This window comes from Oncorhynchus clarkii, chromosome 6, assembly GCF_045791955.1.
Source record: "Oncorhynchus clarkii lewisi isolate Uvic-CL-2024 chromosome 6, UVic_Ocla_1.0, whole genome shotgun sequence".
In the NCBI taxonomy this organism is placed as follows: domain Eukaryota; kingdom Metazoa; phylum Chordata; class Actinopteri; order Salmoniformes; family Salmonidae; genus Oncorhynchus; species Oncorhynchus clarkii.
This window is the reverse complement of record NC_092152.1, coordinates 66492044-66519975: the sequence shown is the minus strand read 5'-3', so window position 1 is coordinate 66519975 and position 27932 is coordinate 66492044. Positions and strand designations below refer to the sequence as shown.

The window sequence follows — 27932 nt, the reverse complement described above, 5'->3', positions numbered from 1 at the left end:
AGAGATGATGGCATCCTTTGACTCAAGAAACCGCTTCAACATATAAAATGTTGAATTCCACCTTGTTGTGCAGTCTTGTTTAGGCCTCAGCTCAGGTAATCCCATCTGGCTTTGTGTAAACTTTAGTTTTTCAGTACCTACTGTGCTCCAGTGGAGGTATTCCACAGATGCTTTCACTTTGTCCACACTTTGTCCGTCACCTTCAGAGCATCTCTTACAATCAGGTTGATTGTGTGGGCAAGACATGGATGATGGGTACATTTAAACATTTTCATGGCTTTGGTTATGTTAGCTGCATTGTCGCTAACACAACATATCACTTTTCCATATACTTGCCATTCCCTGGCCACTCTAAACAGTTCCTCAGTTCCTCTCAACAGTTCTCTGAGGTGTGTCTGTCGCTGAACTCAAAGCAGTCCAGAAGACAGCTAGACATTGAAAAATCTTCAATTAAGTGACATGTAACCGACATGTAAGAAGTGGTTACCCTTGATGTCCAGCAGTCAGTGGTAAGGCAAACAGCAGTAGCTTTTTGGACTCTTTCCCGCACTGACGCCTGTGTGCTCTCGTAAAGTTGTGGAATAAGTGATTTTGAAAGGGTTTTCCGGCTTGGAATTGTATACATTCGATTTAGACTTTTGCTATAATTTCTAAAACCTCTGTCCTCCACAATCAAAAATGTCTGGAAATCGGTGGCAATCATTTTAGCCAATGCAATATAAATGTGGCCTTGTTTTGCTACAGACATTGGCATAAACTGGTTCATAGAAGACTGCGTTGCTGTGTGTCATGGAGTAGGCCTACTTGACTGAGTGGATACATCTCCACGTGTGGAGGTGTTGGCTCCACCACTATCACTAGCAGGCCCGCTAGTTTCTTGAAGCTCCTCTACAGCTAGCTTCACAGTTGGGTGCACAGTTCGCATATGCCGGTGTGGGTTGTGCGTAGAACCAACTTTATATGAGATTTTGTTTTGGCAAATTCTACACTGTGCTCTAACATTGTCTACATTATTAAAATGCATTCAAATGCTACTGTGCTTCCGACTCATTTTCCAGCTGTTGTTTTTACAGCTGTCCTTCCTTACTCTCTCTCCTCGGCTTCTAAGTGTGTGACTGTGAGTGAGTTGGCTCGGCCCTCCCTCGCGCATCTTTGGTTCATTGGTTGACACTGCGTGTCTGATTGACAGGAACAACAGGTGAGGCTGTTAGTCTGAGCAGACATAACGAATGTGTGTGCTCTTGAGAATTTAGGCCTATATTATTTTATTTATATTTTCGTTCTTTGAATTAGTTAATTATATTCATTTAAATCTTTTGATTATTCATAACTTCTTTTTTTTGTATATTTTTATAAATAGATTCGGCTCTTCTGATGTGCGAGCGTGCTCCCAACGTTCACCTACAACAGCCGACTCGTTCGCGAACGACCCATCACTATGTTCTTTCATATGTTGAGTCTTGACAGTGTTTGCAAGCATGTGCAACAAATTGTGTTACAATATGAATATCCTTGACTGATGTATATGCATTTAAGTGCCAGGCCATGCATAGGTGAACGTTTATTGGTCAATAGTGGCCATGTTGTTTTCGGTACTAGTCTGGAAAATATTGCATTAAGAGACCTTTGTCCATAAATTCCATGTGTAAAGTTTTGTGCAGATCGGCCATTCGGTGCCAGCAGAGTAGCATTTTAAGTGTTTTTCACAAAATTCTAAATAGCGGAAAATCCAACGTGGCGGACCTTATGGGTCCCTGATGCAAATGTGTTCCTTGTGAGGAGAGGGGCCTATGTACCGAATTTCATGACTTTAGGTCAAACAGGGTGAGGAGCGTGACCTTCGAAATGTGCATTTTCAATCTCTTATTATAGCCACCATCTGGCCAATCAGAGTAATTTTGTAAATGCCTGCTCTCTATGGCAAGACTCATTATTCACCCAAGTTTCGTTCAAATCGGCCCAGTGCTTTCTGAGAAATCGCATGTGATTAAAATGAACATATTAACGAAAGGATGGAGACAGATCCACAGTCCCCTCCCCGATTTAATCGTGGGGGCCAATTAATATTAATGTAAAAATGACAGGAAACCATGCCGAGAAAGCATTGCAATTTGTTGCAAACGGATTAAAAATGTACAGAACACACCCAAATTATGAAAATCAGCACTCACGTCTCCAGTTATTCTCTACTGCCTCTCCTTGGCCTGAAGAGGCATTTCTTCCAGAACTCTGTGGGCTCTTTTACAGTGACGTCACTGGCAGAGATGTCATGGCGTCTGTGGGGCTGAAGCTGGAATTAAGCTAGCTTAAAGCTGTCGACAGTGTGTAAATCGAAATGGAGAAAAATGCAAACCTGCATCGAGATGTTGGAGGAAGTACTCTATGTGCTACTATTGCAGGAGAGATGGGCGATATTAAAACAGTTGGCGGAATGAAGGGAGCGACCGATACGTGCAAGAATAGTGAGCGTTCTCTCAGTACTTTGGTTAGTTGTACTACTAGCTCCAGTAGTGCCCCTAGCACTGCTAGTAATGATATCTCCAGTGTTGAGAAATTAGATATGGCAGAAATGATCGAGTCTCTCCCGGTGCAAGAGAAGAACATTCAATCGAGTGGTTGGTCGGAGACATTGTCCTCTGGATCTGGAGATAATTTGAGTAACGGGATGGGATATGGCACGCAACTGGCTACAGGAAATAACGAGGGTGCCACCTCAAAGTTAGTAAACAATAAAACGTATGGCGAGCCTTCCTCAATGGGGGTAAGGATTACAGATGGTGAAGCTGAGTTGTTGGGTCGTGAGTCAGTTGAACCAGCGAAGCTGGCAAAACCGACACACCTATGTTCGGACAAAACAAATACGGGAAACGTCAAATGTGGAGTTGCGATTGACAAAACCATATGCGAGGGTTTGCAGAGTGGGAGTGACCCGTGCATCGCGGCAGAATTTAGGAGCGTCGAATCACTTGAGTCCTTTTCGAACCTCAACTCCTGTCCCAGTTTCGATCTCAACAGTGAAGGGTTGGAGGACAGGGGGCTGGCAATAACACTACAGAGCGAGTATGGGGCTGATGGAACTAAGATCCCGTGCACCAAGGACCGGGGCGCTGGCCAGTCCATATACCACATCAAGTGGATCAAGTGGAAGGAGGAAAACACACCTATCATTACCCAGAATGAGAACGGTCCATGCCCATTGCTGGCAATTATGAATGTCCTATTGCTGGCATGGAAGGTAAATGACTGACATCATAACCAGACCTCTGAGACAAGTTTACATGTGGTGTGCGTGATGCCATTTGGAACATTTTCACATCTATTATTTGTCAATACTAAATTCCTAGTAGAGAAGTAATTCTGAAGCTGGTCATCATAACTACGCTATCTGTGGTATTATCAGTTTAAAATAAAAATTGAATGATCAGTAGTAAAATAAACTATTGTCACCTGCCAGAATATAGAATACCATGAAAAGTTGAAGATTCATAAATAATCTTCCTTCATTTGGGCAGAATTTAAGTCAAAGTTCAAATTATACCACTCATATGCATTCATCTTTATTTTCTCTTAATACTCAATTATTGTAATTTTATGATGGAGTTTGTTGACAGGTCACATTGACCAATTATACCATAGACCCAGTTGTATATATTTTCCCCATGCTGCGGCCTTGGCAGCTCAGTCTCTCTCTTATAAGTAGTCTCAGAGCTTCCAATTTAGTCATTTTTAAGCCTCTGGTTTCATTTACATCATAAAGATAATGTTTATTTATTGTCAGTGACAGTTGGTTGGCAGGCGGTGGAGATTCTGATTCAGTATGTGGCTTCACAACTTAAACTGCAGCTCTGTGTCTGAAACCTTCCCTAAAACTTCACTACCTACTGTGAAAATGGGTGACATGAAAGTGACTGTAAACAGAATTCTTTGCTTTAAACGCCTGTGTGTGTGCTGACAGTTGTGCAACCGCTAACAGTGCACTTCTGGTGACTTTAAACACAGTTTTCCACTTCCCAGGTGTGGGTGTATTTACTGTGAACCATAATCATGGGGGAGGGAGATTCCTGTCAGCCAGGTTCTATTGGCCTGACTAACTTTAGTCATATTGTTTGGTTTGTTAAATAATGTATGTGGTTCATTTACAGGTGAAGATGCCACCAATGATGGAGATCATAACTGCTGAACAGTTGATGGAATATCTTGGTAAGTACAAGTGGGAATCTGTTTACGAAACCGAAGACCCAAGTGTCATTTAAATCAGTGACCTGTTCTTTCGGTGCCCTCCTGGAGGGTGAAATGTACAGTTTATTCCTGGTCTCTAGTATATCTCTAAGTTTACGGACAGTTGTGACCTGTTTTCTTTTTAAGCCTGATACAAATTCAAGCCACCTTGACGGTGCTCAAAGGCAATGGGAAATACTGTATTTTTCTTTGGTTTTGAACCTGCCTGGAAGGTCCATGTCACAAATTGCTAGTCTGGCTGTAACTGTAGTACACCAGTGCAGTGGAGCATTGAGCTGTAGTAGAAACTAGCCTGGGAAGTGCAATGTGACCTTAATGACAGAGTACTGGAGGGCTGTAATTATGTCCCACTGCCTGGGAAGGCATTACTGTATGAATAATCACAGGACCTGCCTCACTGCCTGCCTGGCCCTTCAGTTTTATTATACTAATTTCCTCACCTCCCTTCAGTAGACTGTGGATTTGCTGCCTCTCCTAGCTTTAGGATAAATTGCTATATAATATGGATTTCATATGATTTAAGCAATGGCACACAGTAATTGCATAGCTGCTGTGAAATCCCCAATATGCCAATATTACCTGAGTTTTCCTTATAAATTAACAAAACCTCCACTTGATTTTTAGCCAGTGAATACAATGGAAGATTCTGTAATAAATTCAATACTGTACCTGGATCATTATACGCATTCTGGTCGTCACCCAGCTGCTAGACCTGCCCTCAGGAGATTAGTTATATGCCTGGAGTCCCCACAGATGTGGTGGGTAGGTTTAGGGTCATAAAATATTGTATGAATGAAGGGCAGGTGGGCGAGTTGAATAAAGAGAAAACAATGCATAAAAAAATCCATAAATGTGCAATTCATATCTATAGACTACATTGAGGTTTTCATTTAATTATTTCTGTCTGGCGTTAGGCCCTAAAGCTTAGGTTACACAGTAACTGTAGTGCCCTAAATACACGGCAATTGCCAAATGCATTTGGGGACTTGGGCAGAAAAGTTCAAATCGATCCACTGAGGCAAAAAGGACAATGTCGGAGTTTAATTCAATTATAGAAAATCTGCGAAATGGAGCGTTGATGTTTGGGGAAAATGTAGTAAAGCAGTCAAAAAGGAGGATGGCAGTTCTGTCATGTGTGATGATTCAACAGTCTCATGACGGGGAATTCAAAATGGCACCTCAAGGGAACTACTGTTCAGATGGGTTAAATGTAATAGTAGCCTAACTGAAACGTGCATTGACTGTAGGTCTATAACCTCTCACATCGCCTAATATAATATTAACTCCTGCAGAATTAATAATAATTATTGTTTCTTTCAGCATCTTGAGAGAATGAATGTGCGGTTAGGGACAGTCTATAAAGGTGGCGGTGCTATCTTTATCAGCATCATAAAAGTGTAAGCCATCACTTTATCTTTATTATTATCTTATTATTTAAACCACATAAAATATTTATCCAAGCCGGACTGAGATCTTATCAAAAACATGTTGAGCTGTTTTAATTTTCTAAACCAGTGAAACTGATGTCATTTAGACATTTTTGCATGTAAAATCTTTCATGTTTTTTTTAAGTCATTCAATTTTCTCCTTGGTCCCAGAACGTATTTGCTGTGTGAGAGAAGCAGAGATGAAAGACAACAATTTTAACAAAGTCAACTATACCGAACAAAAATATAAACGCAACATGCAGCAATTTCAACCATTTTACTGAGGTACAGTTCATATAAGGGAATCAGTCAATTGAAATAAGTTAATTCGGCCCTAATCTATGGATTTCACATGACTAGGCAGTGGCGCAGCCATGGGTGGGCCTGGGAGGGCAGGCCCACATGGGAGCCAGGCCCAGCCAATCAGAATTTGTTTTTCCCCACAAAAGGGCTTTATTACAGACAGAAATACTCCTCAGTTTCATCAACTGTCCAGGTGGCTGGTCTAAGACGATCCCGCAGGTGAGAAGCCGGATGTGGAGGTCCTGGGCAGGCGTGGTTACACGTGGTCTGCAGTTGTGAGGCCGGTTGGACGTACTGCCAAATTCTGTAAAACAATGTTGAAAGTGGCTTATGGTAGAGACAATTAACATTACATTCTCTGGCAACAGCTCTGGTGGACATTGCTGCAGTCAGCATGCCAATTGCTGAAAAAAAGGTTCACCTGCGTAATGATCATGCTGTTATTCAGCTTCTTGATATGCCATTCCTGTCAGGTGGATGGATTATCTTGGCAAAGGATAAAATGATCACTAACAGGGATGTAAACTAATTTGAGGGAAATAAGCTTTATGTGCGTATGGAACATTTCAGGGATCTTTTATTTCAGCTCATGAAACATGGGACCAGCACCTTACATATTTTTGTTCAGTATAGATTGAAACATTAACACTATTGATTTCTAACATTATTCTGGTGAGCAAAGGTTTATTTAGTCTTCTTGGACAATAAGTAATTACAGAAGAGAAGCTGCCTCTATCTAATTATAGACTAACATAGTTGACTAACAGGCTTACGTTTCTGCTTATAATTTCTGACATTTTGGTAGGCTAATCTAAAAATGTTTCCATCTCAGTCTGTACAACGCATTTTCTGTATTTGTGGGTTAGGGTCGGGTGAGGGCCTCAGATTTTCATCAGCGCTTGCGGATGGATTATTACCAATTGTGAGCGGGCGTGGATGAACAAACCGCTCACCCGCACATCGCTAATACCCATGTGAGGTCAGGTGGTATGGTCCAGTATAGACTGACCAGGAGGACTGAAGAATCCCTGTGGACCAAGCCCTGCTAACGTCAGTGAAACAGGAGCTGTGTTCTTTCTCCTTGCGGAGCACGCTGACCCCACTGCCTCCCTCCGTAGCTGGGTGCTGTTATGATGAAGAACCAGGGGTGTCCTGTTACTAAAGGCATTCTCATCTAAGCTATAGAGAGAGAAAAATCTGTCACTATAGCCAAGCCCTCTTTTCATGGCAGTGGTCAGTTTGGCTTCAATTTTACCTGCTCTATAATTCTTTGACTGGTGCTATGACTAGTGTCCCGTTTTGAGTGTGTTCTAGCTAAATGCATCATATAAAGACTGTTAGGCGTCAATAACAACTCTAACTATAAGAGAAATGGAGTCACCAGCTGCTGAGTTCTGAGAGACGCCAGAAGTCCTGAAACGCATCCACATTAGTCATGCCATGGGAGTTGTTTACTTTCATATGATCATTTGGGAGTTCGGTATAGAGGTCAGTTTGCGCTATAAGACTCCTGACTGTTTGTGCTACATTGTCCTACATTCTGCATGTGATTAGCAGATTCAACTGGTTTTTATTTAATCTGTATTAGTCATGATGAGCCAAGACACAGACTGTCGTTAATTTATGGCTAAGGATATTTCTCACCATGGTTTAATTACAGTGTACACTGTCGTGCTTCATTGGGGGACAGATTAGTTAGTTAATGGGAGAGCCTTGTGTTTCCTCCCCACAGAATCTGCCTCTGAGTCCATAGCGCTTGGTGTCCATGACTGATATATTATAATTGAATTGCATGCATTAGAGTTTGGTTCATTTTGCTGGAAGAAAAAGTATCATCTACAGTGTGTGCATTTCATTGTCAGAGGACACTATGACCAGGCAAATCTAATTTGACCTTCTTCAAATACTTTTTTATAAGAGAGGAGGCAAACAATAAACTGTAAACTGTACCCTGCTGGCCAACTGACATGAAACCCTGAGAGAGGAGACCATTCAGACTGACCCAAAGCATTAGCACATTGAAAGACACACAGTTGCTCATCTTTAGATATATTAGAGGTAGCCTAGTGTGTGGGTCTGATGGAACACAGAACTCACTCAACCCCATAGCTCTATGTTCAATACCAGTAAGAAGCCACAGAGAGGCCTTTACCCCCTCTCCCTCCCACTCAGGGCCCTCTCCCCCATTGTGCCCCAGATGGAATCCCCTGATTGCTCCCTCTGTCTGCAGCTCTGCACCTTGCTCATCTGCTCCTACAGATACCCATGGTTGATTCCAAGTTCAGTGTAAAAACACTACCTGTCTCTTTTGAGCACCCTGACTCAGTGAGCACTTCAACCCTTCTGCAAATCACAGGTGACAAACAGTAATGAAGCACAGCGTTTTCATTTCATGCAACTCCTGTTTTTCCGACTGTCGTGTTAGATTTCCTCGGAGGAATGATCACGGTTGTAGCCATCCCTCTTGTGTACAATACCGACCTTTAACTGCGTTATGCAGGCTGTGTGTGCGTATCATCCCAGATATGCCTCTGAGTCGTCTCTGCTCTTCTTTCACAAGTGCCATAAATTGCAGCTCCGTGTTTGTGGAGACGGCTTTGTCTTTACTCCAGCTAGTGGCTGAGAGCTCATAATGAATGGTTTGGTCCCTGGTCAAACATTCATCTTGTGTAATGTCCAGGAACATGTAGATAGGCCTGTCTCCTAGCCTCACCACTGCACTTCATTACGCACAGTTATTGTTTTATGCCCAGACAAAAAACAATGGCTTGTGAAAAAGAGCTGCTCACAAAGAGCCCCATTTAACGTGGGCTGATTCAGACGCTGTATTAATAACTACTGTGAGGCCCATAGGGGCAGAAGTGGAGGAGATGTATGTTGTATTAAAGAGGCTGCTGGTCGGTGTTGGGATTTAGTACTCTGTGGAGCATGCCAGTGAATCATCATCAGCAGCAGTAGAGGCCCAGGCAGGGAGGGCACAGTCTAGAGTCAGCTGGCAGGGAACGGGGCAGGCGGGGGGAGGTAGGGGGGGTATGGCCGGGGGTTCCCTGGGCATAGAAATGTCCAAGTCAGTTGACTGGCCTCAGCTGGGTGCATTCATGGCCAGGGCTGAGGAAGCCTGTTTTCTGAGGAGAGGATATGGAGATCGAATCAGAGTAGCTCCCCGGCTCTCAAACACACTGACTACTGGCTCACTTTGTTAAAGTAAGATAGCAATCGTTGGATCATGAGAAAAAGTAGGCCTATTTTTGTTTTTCAGATATCAAAGTCTCAGAATCATTATCTTGTAACATAAAATATCTTGCTAGTGGGTATGTTTTTGACAGCTAGACACTGCCGCTATGTGTTGCTCAGAGAGGGGAGGGTGGAGTTGGGTGCGACGTTAATGGTTGGATGACAGGTGCACTGTGATTAGCACCACAGGGCTCTTCACAAGGCTCTCCCTGCCCGCCCCAGTGGCTGCTCTCCCTAGGTCCTACACTAAGCCCTTAACAACTCTCTAGCGGCTCCCCACTGGCCAGAGCTTGACTGACCCCGCATGCCTGGCCGAGCCCTTCCTGGAAAAACAGCTGGCCAGCGCTTAGCACTCAACATCCCGCTTCTCACTAAGGATTAGACACCTCTTATGAAATCAGAACATAGTCGTTAATATCACCTCTTCACTTGGGATTGACGTAAGCAGGCTGTGATGTCACTGGTGAGCGGGCAGGGCTCTACCCTGATGATATTTTCCCTCTCAGCTCCCCTGTGTGTCTGTGGCTGCTTTACTTAGCCTGTATCCCCAGGTCCTCTGATGTTGCTTCCTCCTCTCTCGCTCTGTTGCCCCTGCAGGAGACTACATCCTCGATGCCAAGCCGAAAGAGATTTCTGAAGCCCAGCGGCTAAACTATGAACAGGTAAGGACTGTTGCCTAAACACAATCAATAAGGGCAGTTATTCACTGATCATACATACGCATGTCTACCGGTTCATCTCTGTGTCTGTCTGTGGCTCATGTTGGAGAATCAGACAGGCATGCAGGATGAGGCAGGCAGGTTCTAGGTTGTTGGGCACCCCCCCTCTCCCTCTTAGATCTCTGATGGCAGAGCAGCAGCCAAAAAGTAAAGCAGCAGCATCACACTATTAACTCGCACCATGCCAAGGGGGCTCACTTGTTCTCACTTCCCAGCCTAAAATATCCCTGCCTGCAATTTAGTGACTGCAGTTCCTGTCTTCTTCTATCCAGAAATATATCATATTCTAAATGGCAACGATGCAATGTTAAGATGAGTGTTTATACGGTCATGTGCATTTGCACAACATTTGCATTGGGAATGAATCTCCAGAAACACCAATGAATGTATATTTATGTAAGATGAAAATAAGCAGCATGATGATTATGGTTATATGGAAAAACAGCCCACTGCCCTGGAGCTGCGTTTAGCCCCTATATAGGTTACATATAAAACAGCCCACTGCCCTAGAGCTGCGTTTAGCCCCTATATATAGGTTACATAAAAAACAGCTCACTGTCCTGGAGCTGCGTTTAGCCCCTAAATAGGTTACATAAAAAACAGCTCACTGCCCTGGAGCTGCGTTTAGCCCCTATATAGGTTACATAAAAAACAGCTCACTGCCCTGGAACTGCGTTTAGCCCCTATATAGGTTACATAAGCTGCGTCTTATCAGGCCAACAGCACAACATGGTCATGAGGGGCAGGTCATGTCTCTTCACATCGCTGTGGGAGGGTGCTCAGGGATGCATGGCTGAGTTCAGATCGAGGCCAGTGCTAGGGCTCTGGGTGGTTCACATGGCCTGGCAGGGATGTCTTTATAATTCCCATCCACAATCCCATCCCTATCCCTGCTGCCTGGAATGTGGGAGGGCCATGGCCTTTCTACCTCTCCTCCTTCTCTCCACTCTGCTGTGGCAAAGAACCAGCACATCTGTGAATGTTATTCTCTTCACGGACGTCATCGCTCGGGGAGGAGAACAGTCATGTGTGCGTGTGTACATACCAGTCTCTCGATTACTGTCCAAGGAGAATGTTCTGACTGCCGTACAGTCGTAGCTCTCCAAGCTCCTGCCAAGAATGCCAGCATCCTGGGGTCACCTCTTCACTGTTGACGTTGAGACTGGTGTTTTGCGAGTACTATTTAATGAAGCTGCCAGTTGAGGACCTGTTTTTCAAATTAGACACCATAATGTACCTGTCCTCTTACTCAGTTGGGGCCTCTCACTCGTCTTTCTATTCTGGTTAGAGCAAGTTTGCTCTGTTCTGTGAAAAGAGTAGTACACAGCGTTGTACGGGATCTTCAGTTTTTTGGCAATTTCTCGCATGGAATAGTCTTCATTTCTCAGAACAAGAATAGACTGATGAGTTTCAGAAGGAAGTCCTTAGTTTCTAGCCATTTTGAGCCTGTAATCAAACCCACAAATGCTGACGCTCCAGATTCTCCACTAGTCTAAAGAAGGCCAGTTTTATTGCGTCTTTAATCAGCACAACAGTTTTCAGCTGTGCTAACATAATTGCAAAAGGGTTTTCAAATGATCAATTAGCTTTTTAAAATGATAAGCTTGGATTAGCTAACACAACGTGCCATTGGAACACAGGAGTGATGGTTGCTGATAATGGGCCTCTGTACGCCTATGTAGATATTCCATAAATAATCAGCCGTTTCCAGCTACAATAGTTATTTACAACATTAACAATGTCTGCACTGTATTTCTGAACAATTTGATGTTATTTTAATGGACCAAAAATGTGCTTTTCTTTCTTTCCAAAAACAAGGACATTTCTAAGTGACCCCAAACTTTTGAACGGTAGTGTGTGTGTGTGTGTGTATATATATATATTAATTACACTGCTCAAAAAAATAAAGGGAACACTAAAATAACACATCCTAGATCTGAATGGATGAAATATTTGTATTAAATACTTTTTTCTTTACATAGTTGAATGTGCTGACAACAAAATCACACAAAAATGATCAATGGAAATCAAATTTATCAACCCATGTAGGTCTGGATTTGTAGTCCCACTCAAAATTAAAGTGGAAAACCACACTACACGTTGATCCAACTTTGATGTAATGTCCTTAAAACAAGTCAAAATGAGGCTCAGTAGTGTGTGTGTCCTCCACGTGCCTGTATGACCTCCCTACAACGCCTGGGCATGCTCCTGATGAGGTGGCGGATGGTCTCCTGAGGGATCTCCTCCTAGACCTGGACTAAAGCATCCGCCAACTCCTGGACAGTCTGTGGATGGAGCGAGAAATGATGTCCCAGATGTGCTCAATTGGATTCAGGTCTTGGGAACGGGCGGGCCAGTCCATAGCATCAATGCCTTCCTCTTGCAGGAACTGCTGACACACTCCAGCCACATGAGGTCTAGCATTGTCTTTCATTAGGAGGAACCCAGGGCCAACCGCACCAGCATATGGTCTCACAAGGGGTCTGAGGATCTCATCTTTGTACCTAATGGCAGTCAGGCTACCCTTGGCGAGCACATGTAGGGCTGTGCGGCCCCCCCAAAGAAATGCCACCCCACAACATGACTGACCCACCGCCAAACCGGTCATGCTGGAGGATGTTGCAGGCAGCAGAACGTTCTCCACGGCGTCTCCAGACCCTGTCACGTCTGTCACATGCTCAGTGTGAACCTGCTTTCATCTGTGAAGAGCACAGGGCGCCAGTGGCGAATTTGCCAATCTTGGTGTTCTCTGGCAAATGCCATATGTCCTGCACGGTGTTGGGCTGTAAGCACAACCCCCACCTGTGGACGTCGGGGCCCTCATACCACCCTCATGGAGTCTGTTTCTGACCGTTTGAGCAGACACATGCACATTTGTGGCCTGCCGGAGATCATTTTGCAGGGCTCTGGCAGTGCTCCTCCTTGCACAAAGGCGGAGGTAGCGGTCCTGCTGCTGGGTTGTTGCCCTCCTACGGCCTACGGCCCTCCTCCTGATGTACTGGCCTGTCTCCTGGTAGCGCCTCCATGCTCTGGACACCACGCTGACAGACACAGTAAACCTTCTTGCCACAGCTCGCATTGATGTGCCATATGGATGAGCTGCACTACCTGAGCCACTTGTGTGGGTTGTAGACTCCGTCTCATGCTTCCACTAGAGTGAAAGCACCGCCAGCATTCAAAAGTGACCAAAACATCAGCCAGGAAGCATAGGAACTGAGAAGTGGTCTGGGGTCACCACCTGCAGAATCACTCCTTTATTGGGGGTGTCTTGCTAATTGCCTATAATTTCCACCTGTTGTCTATTCCATTTGCACAACAGCATGTGAAATGTATTGTCAATCAGTGTTGCTTCCTAAGTGGACAGTTTGATTTCACAGAAGTGTGATTGACTTGGAGTTTTTGAGCTATATATATATATATATATATATCTTGTTCTTGCCTTTTTGTTTGATATTGTCTGCTGCATATTTGAATAGTCAAGCTCCTTTTATTATGATTTTGAAGAGTGTTGAAGGAGTTCATCATAACAGAGTTCTATTTATAAATTCTGGCTTCAAAACAAAATGTCATCTGTCGGAGGATATGAGGATTAAAATCTCTATTGCTTGGCTGTTGTTAAACAGTAACTCAGAAACTGGAGAGCTTAGTAAAGGTTTATTCTGCAAAGACTGGTCATGTTCCCATAAATGGCACTCCTGAGAGATTGCACACTAGCACTATTCACTTGACAGCGCTTTTATGGTTATACGATATAGAATATTCTATTTTATTGAGATAGAGATGCTCCTAAAAAAATCATGTGGCAGGATGGGAGTGTGTCGCTGTATGCAACATGATTGTGGATTTTAAGAGTGCACAGTTGTAGACTAAAATGCAGACTTAAACTGACGTAGGCTACTGATGGATTCAATTAAAATGTAACATGTTAAACTGTAGTTTTTATCCTGTTTAGTGAATGATTACTGTGAGAATTAATGGAGTTTAGGCCCTGAAACTGTGTGTATGCTAATTTAGAAACCATAACCCAATCAGAGAAGAGGAAATTGCCTAGGCTCAGAGAGCAGGGTCAAGCCCAGAACAGAAGATGGACGAGGTGGGATTCTGACATCTGACTGAACAAAGAGAGGAGCATGGACATTCCACAGGAGCCAGAGGGAAACTCATTGGGGTCATAAAATGTATTGCTAGGGAGGTGACAACTTCAAGAGGGTGGTGACCAAAAGGAGGGAAGAGTATAAGATGTTTTGTGAACTTTCTAAATATGTGCACTCAGCTGAATGTATCCTTGGTATTAAACACTTGGAACTTCTCTTGAGCTTTTGGTCTCAATTTCTTATTGCAAAGAGGTTGCAATAGCGTTTTTCTTTTTAACACGACCTAATAAAGTTTTGTGCCAGATCTCCATAATACTCGGGGAGCTGTCCAGAATGCCATTGACATGAAATCTGAAGCAAAGCTCTTGCCTGTGTTTGTCAATTAGTCTGTCAGTCAGCTTTGTGGTCAGCCTGATCAGCCTGATTTGCCAGCGGATGGAGGTCTGGAGTCACTCACCAGTCGCAAGTGGAAGCAGAGCGTGTGTGAGAAAGAGAGAGACGTGCTGGCGAATGAGCGTGGTCTTGTGTGTGTGACTGCTGGGGGGAATAAAATGTTGATCTGGCTCCCAGCCTGTTAGTGGAACGTTACAGGAAGGCCGGCCTGTTTATCCAATCAGTCTCCCTCTTTCGTAAAAGCTGGAGTGGAACCATTGAATACTGGCCTTCATTGTCCAGGGAATAATCTACTGTACATCATCACATGCAAATATCACAGGCTCTGTGTGGATCCCATTTTCAGCACAGAATTTATGATTAGTGTGGTTAGGGTGGCACTTAGATGTAGTCTGGTCATAATCTGTAGTCTGTGAGCGGCTGGAGCCGAGTGGAGCAGGGCTTGGCCTCACAGCAGGAGGGTGTGGGTGTACAGAGCATGCAGCATGTTGGGCACTGGTTAGAGCGGGAGCAGTGGGCGGGCACGTTCCTGATCTCTTACTGTGCTGACAGCTTCGCCACCTGCCAGACAGAGACGCAGTGCCCACATTTGTGTGTGCACTTGTCAGTGTGTGTGTTTTTGCTACACTGCGCTGACTCACGTTTGACTCGTGCTTTAGCACCTGTCCTCAAAAATGCAATTAGGAAAACAAGGAGGATAAAGCAGAGAGAATCCTTGCTGTGTGTCTCAATGATGGACTACATGACCCCCCAAAAAAATCAGACCATTATTCCTCCTCCACCAAACTTTACAGTTGGCACTATGCATTGGGGCAGGTAGAGTTCTCCTGGCATCCACCAAACCCAAATTTGTCTGTCGGACTGCCTGATGGTGAAGCATTATTCATCACTCCAGAGAATGTTTCCACTGTCCCAGAATCCAATTGCAGTGAGCTTTACACCACTCCAGCCGATGCTTGGCATTGCACATGGTGATCTTAGGCTTGTGTGCAGCTGCTCGGCCATGGAAACCCATTTCATGAATCTCCTGGCAAACCGTTCTTGTGCCGATGTTGTTTCCAGAGGCAGTTTGGAACTCGGTACTGAGTCTTGCAACAGAGGACAGACAATTCTGTGAGCTTGTTTGGCCTACCACTTCACAGCTGAGCCATTGTTGCTCCTAGACGTTTTCAGGGCAGAAATTTGACCAACTGACTTGTTGGAAAGGTGGCATCCTATGAAGTTGAAATCACTGAGCTCTTCAGTAAGGCCATTCTACTGCCAATGTTTGTCTGTGGAGATTGCATGGCGGTGTGCTCAATTTTATACACCTGTCAGCAATAGGTGTGGCTGAAATAGCCGAATCCACTCATTTGAAGGGGTGTCCACATACCTTTGTGTATATATAGTGTAAACAGCAAAGCAAAGCACTGTGGAAGTGGAGGAAGCCCCCCGCTTAGTGACGCGCTAATCAGTAGCTCTCAGGGGGTTCATCTGATGTCATGTGACTGAAGCTCTCTTCCTTTGGAGTGGAGCAGCTGCATGGTCTGTTACATGGACCATACTAATCCTCCCCACAACTGTCCACAGGCGTCCTAATCCCCCCCCCCACACACACACACACAGATCGTTCAGCGAAATGCTTTTCAACGACCCACACCGCTAAGTGCGAAAGCTGGAGAATTTCACTGCGTTTGGGAATTTATTGACAGGTTATTGACAGGTTATCCTCTTAGAAAATTGAGAATACACACACAAAGTCACCCACTATCACCTCTCTGTGTGTGTGGGGTGTGGGGACAGCGGCAGAGGCTCCCTGTGACACTGACCAAAGCAACGGTCATCAAAATTGTTAAAAGGTTTTGAAAACAATTCTAATAAATGCAGCAGTTGGACAATAGATAAATACACTCCAAACTGTTAGATCATTTTTTTTTATTCATCAGGATTGACTGAGTTATAGCACATAAAACATTTTACTGGCACTGAAAAATAATGAATGGCGTTCAGGGATTTTGTTGGGAATTCAGGTGTTTATTTTTTTTGGGGGGGTGCACTCACCATTCTATTTATAGATATATATATATAAGTCAGGTATTTCTTTTATATTTTATGTTAAAATAAAGAAAATGTGTACTTGAAACAGTTGCATAAATACAATGGATGTATTTGCATAAATGAAACATTAACATAAAGGGGTGGAACAGGGCTGCAACCACAAACACCTCCTCTGTCTAGGACTCTTGGTCTACCTGCACTCACCTGTGCTGTCTAGACTGCCTAATTAATGACTGTTGTCACGTTCTGTTGCATAATTCAACAATTGTGCCAATAGCAGGATCCCCTCGGATTAAAATTCAACACGCTTGGCTGTAGATTACACCTACCTATACATACTTTGAATTGTTTGCAAGTTCAGACATAATATCACTATAATCCGAGTGTTCATTTTCAGAAGTTGCATTCATTTCAGTGCATTTAATTTGTTAACATTTCAATTGTAGCAAATTATTACTTTTTTCAGTTCCACATCAAAATAAAGTGATCTTTCTTCTCATTCTTGTGTTGAGATGTGTTACATCCCCAAAATAAGCTTTAGTGTTCTTATAGATGCAACAGAAAGACAATGTATTCCATTCAGCCCATTTCAGGCGTTACCGGAGTGTGTTTGACGGGTCATTACAAATATTTCCGCGGTCGTAACGTTAATGACTAAAAAAGACAGGCACAAGCAAAAGTATGATGGAGTCGTAGAAGTAAAGTGAAAGCAATCAATTCAGAAAGATTTAAGTTACAAGTGGATTTTGCGTCCCTCAAACACAGGAAACAGATGGCTGAAAAAGATGTGCGTTGCTACAGACGGGTCTTGTTAGTCTTTTCTGTGTCTGACGGGTGAAAGACAGGAGGGAGTGATAAGTACGGTAGACAGGAAGTTCCTTGGTCAGGACACTTTCTGATTTGTACAGTTTGTACACTTAACTGATAGTACAAACTAGCAGGTTTCTGTGGGTGAGTCTGCTGTTTTTCTAGCTGGAACGGCTGAAGTATGTGACAGTAGTTGGTTCACTGTCCTCAACATTTATTCCAATGTCAAATCTTATTTCAATGCCATAGTTAACAACAATTCTACAAAGACTAACATCCCTGGCTAAAGACCTTGAAAAGGAACATTACTTTCTATTTGTTGTCCACCAGAATATGAGTGATGCCATGGCGGTGCTGCACAAGCTGCAGACAGGGCTGGACGTCAACGTGAAGTTCACAGGGGTGCGGGTCTTTGAGTACACCCCAGAGTGCATTGTCTTTGACCTGCTGGACATCCCTCTCTACCACGGCTGGCTGGTGGACCTGCAGGTTAGAACCCTTCCCTCTCTCAGCCCCCTTTAAAAGTAGACTCGGCGAGTTGACATAAATGCACAAAGAAAACAGCAGTAGTGGGTCAATATCCGCAATAACTCAGAACATTGAAGCCTGAGGCTGACCTTCTCTGCTGTTTTGGTCCTGTAGCTACCACGTTGTAGCAGCGTGAAGCAAACCCCGTGCACATGCCCAGATCCTCTGAGTGACTGTGAGAGCAAAGTATTGCATCGCACTCATTGCAGTAACTACGGTGCTTCTCACGGCAACATCATAACGCTAAGTCTACCTTTTTAACCCATGTAGCTATTGCTATGCTATACAGGCAAAAATATTGTTTAAAGTCACCTTGTCCTAGAGAGATTTACACAGTTATCAAAACGTCACGCCAGGGTAAGCCTACACGAAACACAGCCCTTATTTTAAGTGTTTCTAAAATCCTCTGGGAAAAATGAATGGTCGAAAAAAGATTGGAACTATTTCCCTGTTTGACCACTAGGTTTTATGGGTATTATAACTCATACTGTGGTACTCTATAGCCGTTTGTCATATAGACAATAAACCAACTCCACACATTATTTATGAAAGAAATGACTTCAGAATGACTGGTTAGTGTACAACTCATATTGAGTATTTTTCTTTTGAAAACATGACAATATGTTCTTGTCGCTTGTTCTTCACTGCATAATAGAACACAGCAATGGTGGATGAATGCTCTCCTCTTTTATGTTCCCTCCAGATGGGCGACACAGTGAAGGCTGTGGGTAACTGCAGCTACAACCAGCTGGTGGAGAAGATAATCTCTTGCAAACAGTCAGACAGCAGCGAGCTGGCTGGGGAAGGTGGGTGGACCGATCGACTGGAGGGATGTGTTGCTTTCTTTCTCGCTGCCTCTCCGCTACACATCCCAGGCTGCTTGATAAGGCCGACATTTTCTCCTATTGCGCTGAAGCAGATAAACGGAGGCCTGGGCTAAACATTCCTGTGGACGACTGACTTTAGTTGAGCTTTGTTCCTTTCCCTCTCTCACGCTGCTCGTATTGCTCACCCAGGGCAGTTCAGATGTATTCCCGTCATAGGCACGTTTGCTTCTGGGCTGAATGTTTTATGCTTTTAGCATCAAGTTTAAGTTTTATTAGTCGTATATACGGGATACGCGTGGTAGACATCGTCCAATGAAATGCTTACTTGCAGGTTCCTTCTTGACAATGCAACAACAATAAGAAAGAATAAAATACAAGAATACGAACATAGGGTAAAGACTCCGTAGAATATAATAAACATTTTAGCATCATCACATAAATAAACAAATAACGAAAGAGTGAGTCAGTTAGCGGGGCGAAGAGTTTCCTCTCCAGTGCTTCTCCGCGGTCTGTCTAGTTGTCTCCTTGTCTTAGTTAGAATATCACCCTGTCTCTTCGTGTCACTCAATACAACTCTGTCTATCTCTTTCGCTCGCGTTATCTCGCTCTCTTTCTCTCTGTGTCTCATTCTATAGGTCAGTGTGTCTATCCTTGTCCGTCTGTACATCACTTTATATCTCTATATCAGTCCCTAAGTCTTTGTCTGTTTTTCAGGTTGTCGGTCTTGTGTGTCTCTCACTGACTTGCTCTCTATCTCTTGCCTTCTCTCTCCCCTCTCTCTCTTTCTCCCTCTCTCTCTTTCTCCCTCTCTCTTTCTCCCTCTCTCTCTACCTGCAGGCTTTGTAGCCGAGCAGTTTCTGCACAGCACGGCCACCCAGCTGACGTACCACGGCCTGTGTGAGCTCACGTCCACCGTGCAGGAAGGAGAGCTCTGTGTGTTCTTCAGGAACAACCACTTCAGCACCATGATCAAGTTCAAGGTGAATGACCAGTCAAGTCATTGACAAGCCTTTATCCACTGCTTTATGCCGCGTGGTTATGACAAATGGGGCCTTGCAGTACTGTTTACTGTGAATGGGTCTTCTTTACTTTCCTCTGCTACAGCGTCCCCAAACCACCGTCCATTATGAACAAAAACAAGTTAAGTCTGCCTTGTCCTCTTAGTAGTGGGAAAGGGTGTTATATAAATGAACTGCATAATGTTACCGAATTCATATCACTCAGTCCCAGATAAGCCTTTATTTCAAATGTATTGCTAGCTTCCGGATCAGATCACCTCATTCTATGTATTGTAGGTTGTTGACACATGGGGACTTTCTTTCATCCAAGTCTTTTCAACCATCTGTTAACAGCTGAGCACTGTTAGTGTGTTCCCCTTCTCCCTGTCCTCCCCCTCACAATAGATCTCCCCACACCCTAGTCCCAGGTGATGTAATGTTCAGTACATAGGGTTCTGAGGCTGGTGTGAGGGCATGAATACAAATGCCCCAAAGAGCATGGTAGACACGTGATGGAGACCTATTCAGCACCTAGAGTCTTAATGCTATCTACGATGGTTTCAACCACCTTCCACTTATCACTGCAGCTGGGACAGGCTCTTCCTGTTATCTGTAGCAGGGGAAGTTGAGCAGGCCTGTCTGTGTGAGAGTGTGTGTGTGAGCATGCTTGCCAAGTGAAGCAAGCTGTGTGTAGCACCCATGACCCCAAGATAAATAATTACCAATAATACCAAAGCCCCCCTCATTTAAACACACAAACACACACAGACCTGTTATCCAGGGTTAACCTACTACAGGAATAAGAGGGTGTGAAAGTGTGTAGATGTATTTTCTGGCAGTGATAAGACGTGTATAACGTGTGTCTCCGTGTGATCAGGGCCAGCTGTACCTCCTGGTGACAGACCAGGGCTTCCTGACGGAGGAGAAGGTGGTGTGGGAGAGCCTGCACAATGTGGACGGGGATGGCAACTTCTGTGACTCTGAGTTCCGCCTGCGACCCCCGTCAGACCCAGAAACGGTGTACCGCGGACAGCAGGACCAGATAGACCAGGTCAGACCACTACGCCAATTGGGCCCTCTGATCCAGTTCCACTTCATTCATGGGAGCAATGACAAACAATGCTGAACACCCATCTAGCTGAATCATGGCAGCCATTTCGCACTGTTGGGTGCACCACATATCTCTTGCAGAGGATGTATACCATGGAGAACAAGGTGCACAGTCACAGTGCAGCATTACAAAAATACTAAGTCAGGGTGAGTCACAATCAGAGTGTACCTGATTGTGGTAGCAGGTAGCCTAGTGGTTAGAGCGTTGGACTAGTAACCGAAAGGTTGCAAGATTGAATCCCTGAGCTGACAAGGTAAAAATCTGTCGCTCTGCCCCTGAACAAGGCAGTTAACCCACTGTTCAGAGGCCGTCATTGAAAATAAGAATTTGTTCTTAACTGACTTGCCTAGTTAAATAAAATAAAAACAGAGTGGATTGTATAAAGGGTACAGTAAATATTACACATCTCCTCTATCTGGGCTCTGCTTTCCCGTGGCTCCCTAGCCTGCTCCATCTGCACTCAGCGCTACTCTGGAGAAGTAGTGGGGAAAAGTTCCTCAATAATAGATGTTCAAAACTCCTCTGCTCTCCTGTTAACCCCCCCCCCCACACACACACACACACACACACACACACTCAGGGTTTTGATGTCTGAATGCCTGATCAGGCAATGACCGTGACATGTGGCGCATCCCTCTGTACTGCGCTGCATCACGCTGCACTTCGATTGGCTGTTTAATAATGCATGATGTGGTTTGTGTCCCCTGTGCAGACGACAGCTGATTGGCTGGCCCGTTAGGCCTGGTGGCAGGGCTGCCCAGCAGCTTGTCCATCTGCCAGGGTCCATATTCACCACCCTCACCCAGTACAGAGAGGGGGGGAGTAGTCATCTCTACTCACACTCTCATCCACCCAGACACCCTTATGCTTGAGAGGGCATATCATAGCCAACAATTAAGACAGTCTGATGCTGCACTCAGGAAAATATTTGGTTTCACTCTACATGAGGGTTATGAATGAATAAAGAGGTGTGTAGCCCTGACTTTAAAATGGGTGGTGTTTTTTGCTTACAACTAGGCTTACTTAAACTAGGCTTACTTGGCAGTGGCACATCACTCTGGTAACAGTGTAAACACCATGACGTGAGAATCATTAACATGGTCCTATTCTCTTTTTCTCTCTCTCTTTCTCTCTCTTTACCCCCCCCCCCCTCCTCATCGTATGCAGGACTACCTGATGGCGTTGTCGCTGCAGCAGGAGCAGCAGAGTCAGGACCTGCAGTGGGAGCAGCTCCCCGAGGGCATCAGTGACCTGGAGCTGGCCAAGAAGCTGCAGGAGGAGGAGGACCGACGAGCCTCCCAGTACTACCAGGAGCAGGAGCAGGCTGCCGCAGCACAAGCACAGGTCGGGGAAGGGGCCAGGGAGGGAAAGGGGAATACCTAGTCAATTGTTCAACTGAATGCTTTCAACTTAAATGTGTCTTCCGCATTTAACCCAACCCCTCTGAGCAGGATGGGAGCTTGTGAGAAGGAGGAGGGAAGATGTGAGGAGTGGAATTGAATGAGGAATATGATGAGAGAAAGATGTGTAGGAAAAAAGGAGGAATGAGGATGAGAAAAAGGGTAAGGGTTGTCAGTTTATATACACTGCTCAAAAAATAAAGGGAACACTAAAATAACACATCCTAGATCTGAATGAATGAAATATTCTTATTAAATACTTTTTTCTTTACATAGTTGAATGTGCTGACAACAAAATCACACAAAAATTATCAATGGAAATCAAATGTATCAACCCATGTAGGTCTGGATTTGGAGTCACACTCAAAATTCAAGTGGAAAACCACACTACAGGCTGATCCAACTTTGATGTAATGTCCTTAAAACAAGTCAAAATGAGGCTCAGTAGTGTGTGTGGCCTCCACGTGCCTGTATGACCTCCCTACAACGCCTGGGCATGCTCCTGATGAGGTGGCAGATGGTCTCCTGAGGGATCTCCTCCCAGATCTGGCCTAAAGCATCCGCCAACTCCTGGACAGTCTGTGGTGCAACGTGGCGTTGGTGGATGGAGCGAGACATGATGTCCCAGATATGCTCAATTGGATTCAGGTCTGGGGAACGGGCGGACCAGTCCATAGCATCAATGCCTTCCTCTTGCAGGAACTGCTGACACACTCCAGTCACATGAGGTCTAGCATTGTCTTGCTTTAGAAGGAACCCAGGGCCAACCGCACCAGCATATGGTCTCACAAGGGGTCTGAGGATCTCATCTTGGTACCTAATGGCAGTCAGGCTACCTCTGGCAAGCACATGTAGGGCTGTGCGCCCCCCCAAAGAAATGCCACCCCACACCATGACTGACCCACCGCCAAACCGATCATGCTGGAGGATGTTGCAGGCAGCAGAACGTTTTCCACGGCGTCTCCAGACTCTGTCACGTCTGTCACGTGCTCAGTGTGAACCTGCTTTTGTCTGTGAAGATCACAGAGAATTTGCCAATCTTGGTGTTCTCTGGCAAATGCCAAAAGTCCAGCACGGTGTTGGGCTGTAAGCACAATCCCCACCTGTGGACGTCGGGCCCTCATACCACCCTCATGGAGTCTGTTTCTGACCGTTTGAGCAGACACATGCACATTTGTGGCCTGCTGGAGGTCATTTTGCAGGGCTCTGGCAGTGCTCCTCCTGTTCCTCCTTGCACAAAGGCGGAGGTAGCGGTCCTGGGTTGTTGCCCTCTTACGGCCTCCTCCACGTCTCCTGATGTACTGGCCTGTCTCCTGGTAGCGCCTCCATGCTCTGGACACTACGCTGACAGACACAGCAAACCTTCTTGCCACAGCTTGCATTGATGTGCCATCCTGGATGAGCTGCACTTCCTGAGCCACTTGTGTGGGTTGTAGACTCCGTCTCATGCTACCACTAGCGTGAAAGCACCGCCAGCATTCAAAAGTGACCAAAACATCAGCCAGGAAGCATAGGAACTGAGAAGTGGTCTGTGGTCACCACCTGCAGAACCACTCCTTTATTGGGGGGTGTCTTGCTAATTGTCTATAATTTCCACCTGTTGTCTATTCCATTTGCACAACAGCATGTGAAATGTATTGTCAATCAGTGTTGCTTCCTAAGTGGACAGTTTGATTTCACAGAAGTGTGATTGACTTGGAGTTACATTGTGTTGTTTAAGTGTTCCCTTTATTTTTTTGAGCAGTGTAGATATAGCAGTCAGGGGCTTAGTCAGATAGAAATTAAATATATAGCTGACAATATATAGCTAGCTGTTGTACACAATACATGTTCTATCTCAATGTATCCTATGTTCAGATACAGCTCAGGGCTGTTGTTATGCACGACTCAACGCAGAGTGCCTGGATACAGCCCTTAGCCGTAGTATATTGGCCATATACCACAAACCCCCGAGGTGCCTTTTTGCTATTATAAACTGGTTACCAATGTAATTAGAGCAGTAAAAATAAATGTTTTGTCATAGCCGTGGTATACGGTCTGATATACCACGGCTGTTAGCCAATCAGCATTCAGGGCTCAAACCACCCAGTTTATAATGTTGCTTATTCACCCATTTGAATGAGCCACAGGTAGTTATTATGGTTGACGCTCCTGTTCCATCCTGTCTGTGTTGTGCAGCAGCCAGCAGAGGGAAGTGACGAAGCAGACAGAGCAGAAGCAGCATCATCATCATCATCAGCAGCAGTTGGAGCCATACCCAGTCCAGGGAAGCAGCCCTCTGCTGGGGAGCGCAAACCCAAAAAAGAGCCCAAAGATAAAGACAAATGTGTTCTATTGTAACATAGGATGGTTGTGTGTTTGTGTGAGAGAGAAAGAGGGGGGCAGCATTTTTTTTCCCACATTGACCTGACAGCCTACGAACAGCCCCTTTTGAAAGCGAGAGATAGCGATGAGACAAACTGAGGAGTTGCCGTTCCCAAGCCACTGGTGCCTGCCATCCTCTACCCTCAGTGGGCCTGGACAACAGAGGAAGGGACGCTATGACAACTACCACTAAGCTTTTGTAAAGTTGGCCAAACTTTGTTACAAGTCACACAGTGCACTATATTTGTGATCTGGGGTCAAGGTTAATGGGGGTGGTTTTATAGTAAAATGAGAAAAAATCCAGAAACAGGATGCTGAAGTATCTCCTCTCATGACACCAACGTTTTTCAAGGAAATCGTTTTCATTCATTTTTATCATTGCAGTTGATAAGCTATTTTTTTATTTTTTTTTACAGCACATATGTGTAGATATGCCTGCTTTGATTCAGTTCAGTTTTTGAGCAATAGACTCTACTGAAAACACAACCTTCGTTTGCTAGCTATTGGTTGGTGGGGGTAATTTAGCTCCTTCCAATTGGAGATAATCAAGAGTTTGTTCAGAGTCTTATTGGGATAGAGATGAGGTGATAGTGACATCAGTGAGTGTAATATCTAAGCATTCCTGTCTCTTCGCCACGTTAATGGATGCCAAATTACTACTTTAAGTGTGTTTTTGCGTGTGTTTGCATGTGTGCTTGTATGTGTGTGTAAGAGTATTATAGAGAATAATTTATTTTGGTATATACTTAAATGGAAAGGGATTCATTTGTTTTTGCCGGTTACAAATGAATGTAAGACCCTGTTGTGACGAGCCTTTTGTATATCTCTCCATCACTACCCACATCCCTGTTCTTCCTGGGAGGCCTGGAGGTCAGTGCCATACTCTGGTACGTTCCGTCTCTACCAACCCTCATCTGCCATTTAAGACTCGCCCTATCCAGATTGGCTTTACCAGAGTATGGCAGTGTTGAATTCTGGTGTGTGTGTATGGCATTGGTGTCTACAGTGTGTATGTATGGCTGATATGCTTAGCTGCATTGATTTATGCTCTTAATTTCAACTTGGAAATAACCTTAACAACAAAAATGTTTTCCGATGTATATGAGCAGTTGGATTGAAAGATATGCCATGTAATTAATATCTCATATTTGCTGTATATGCTTCACATCCAGTAGAGTCTGAACTATCACACAGACAGAACCATGGAAACACAGGACGGTGCACCTAATTTGACTTCTGTCACTCACTCCCTGAGAGACTTGGCTGGTTATTGACTGCAGAGGAAGAGTGATAATAGTATCCCACACTAATAGTCTTTAGTGCCCAATGTCACACAGATCTGCCGGCAGTTATGTTGTCAATATGGGATGTTGTCAATATGGGATGTTGTCAATATGGGATGTTGTCAATATGGGATTCTGTCAATATGGGATGCTGTCAATATGGGATGCTGTCAATATGGGATGCTGTCAAAATGGGATGTTGTCAATATGGGATGTTGTCAATATGGGATGCTGTCAATATGGGATGCTGTCAATATGGGATGTTGTCAATATGGGATGTTGTCAATATGGGATGTTGTCAATATGGGATGCTGTCAATATGGGATGCTGTCAATATGGGATGTTGTCAATATGGGAAGCCTCATGACCTAGTTGAGTTATGGAAGTAGGATTTTCTAATGTAGCCATGTTTGAATCCATGTGCTTCTCCTACATCATCTGACTTTCAAACAAATGTATATACATTGTGTACATACCTAGTGCACATTTATGACAGAGCTAGCTAGTAGTTTGCACCATTGTCCTACTATGGTACTGCCTCCTGAGAGATTTACTGTTTTCTATCTACACATTCCAGCTGGATGCCTTGACTCAAGCCTTGTGTTATACGTCAGACCTAGAAACACAGTTATAGGGGAGACTCCTCGCAGTGCTGCTAGTTAAGGGGTCTCCCATTTTTGGCTGTTACATTTTGTTCTCATTGTCCAGAAATGGACAACCCCAGCCTTCAAGGACAAGTCCAGTACTTAGTATTTATTTTTGCCTGGCGACTGGCTGCATCTTGTAGGAGTAGACTACCTGACTAACCGGTAGTAAGGCTTATCTGCAGGCTGGACTTGAGTACTGGGGTTAGCTCAGCCTGTCTATACAGTCCTCACGAGGCCACACTTACTCTGTATATAAAATGCCTTACAACATTTACAATATCTTTTATAAGAATAAACGGAAACAGGTGTATTACTAGAATGAGACAATCTGTAGATTTTAAACTATTCATCAGAAATACTCTCAGGCCTTCTCTGAAGGGACATATCCTTGAGTGTCTTTTGTAAATTGTTTGTGTATTAGCTGCCTTGGCAACAGCAATGATTGATATATACCATTGTAAAGTATTGAATATAGCCTGTAGTAACTCCCTCAATGTGTTGTAATGTAAATGTGTAACCACGTATAGGTATCAGTAACAAATGATTTCAACACATGGTATCTAACTAGGTCAACTTCATATTATCGGGCTGTGCATAATTATCGCTAGTTATGTTCATGGATGGCGTAACAATGGGTTTCTGAGCTTCTCTCAGGCCTACCTAGTCAAAGGAATTTACAATGACTTTACACAAGAATAAGTTTGCCCCTTGTAATGGAATTCAAGGCTGTTTTTCAAAAGTGAATTAAACTGCGGCTGCTTTTATGTTCACAAGAACTACCCAAAAAGTAATATATGGCTGAATAGACAGGACTTAAAGAGAAACACCTATGTTGAAGCGAGTGTGTACATCCTGTTTATGGTATGCTACAGTATGTCCTTTACATTATTGACTAGTGATTTTGTGCAAGGTTGGGGGGGAAGGACCGCGTCGTTTCAAAGTCAGGGACACGATCCATATTCTTGTTTCTTTCGTAAAATAACATCCATTTTAAAGTTACCGTCACACTGCAGCTTGAATTATACCTGTTAATGTGGTCAACCTTCCCAATGGCCTCTACCCATTTGTAACGACGTTCAAGAGGCAACTAGTACTGAGTATTATGATGAGAACCTCAGAGGGCCATTTATCTAATTACTTTTGAGGTTTTTGGGGGAGCAACAAGATGTTAAACACATGCCTCACACATTTTTTTGAATAAAAAAAAAAAAGTGCGTAAGCTTGCTTTGAGTCATTTACATTGCATTATTTACCAGTATCTAGATATTGTTTTGTTTCAGCTTGAATGTTGTTCCTCAAAATAATTGATAAGGATTTTGTTTGTGGAATGTCTCGAGTGAATATGTGTAAGCCTTGTTATAGTGCTGGGGCGTTAAATACTGTACAAACAGTCTGTTGACAAGGTAGTCCTTGAACATATAGTCATTGTAATTGGTTTTGCACTGTTACATTGATATGCACTACGAAGGCTGTGTTTGGACAGGCATGTTCTTTCCAAGCACATCAGATCTGATTGAAGAC

At 44.2% G+C, this 27932-nt stretch overlaps 1 protein-coding gene across 2 annotated transcripts; it reads left to right on the top strand.

Moving 5' to 3' along the window:
- The first annotated feature begins 2231 nt into the window (after positions 1-2231).
- LOC139411472 (ubiquitin carboxyl-terminal hydrolase MINDY-2-like) lies at positions 2232-27627 on the top strand. 2 transcript variants are annotated; one of them, XM_071157894.1, is made up of 9 exons: positions 2232-3235; positions 4143-4200; positions 9801-9865; positions 17584-17742; positions 18485-18587; positions 19446-19588; positions 20484-20657; positions 21885-22061; positions 24296-27627. In XM_071157894.1, exons 1-9 carry the CDS (start codon positions 2336-2338, stop codon positions 24455-24457), a joined length of 1941 nt encoding a protein of 646 aa, XP_071013995.1. In that variant the 5' UTR covers positions 2232-2335; the 3' UTR covers positions 24458-27627. The 2 variants fall into 2 exon arrangements, with proteins under 2 accessions (XP_071013995.1, XP_071013994.1); XM_071157893.1 differs by having other exon boundaries at positions 2245-3235; positions 24299-24792.
- The last annotated feature ends 305 nt before the right edge of the window (positions 27628-27932 follow it).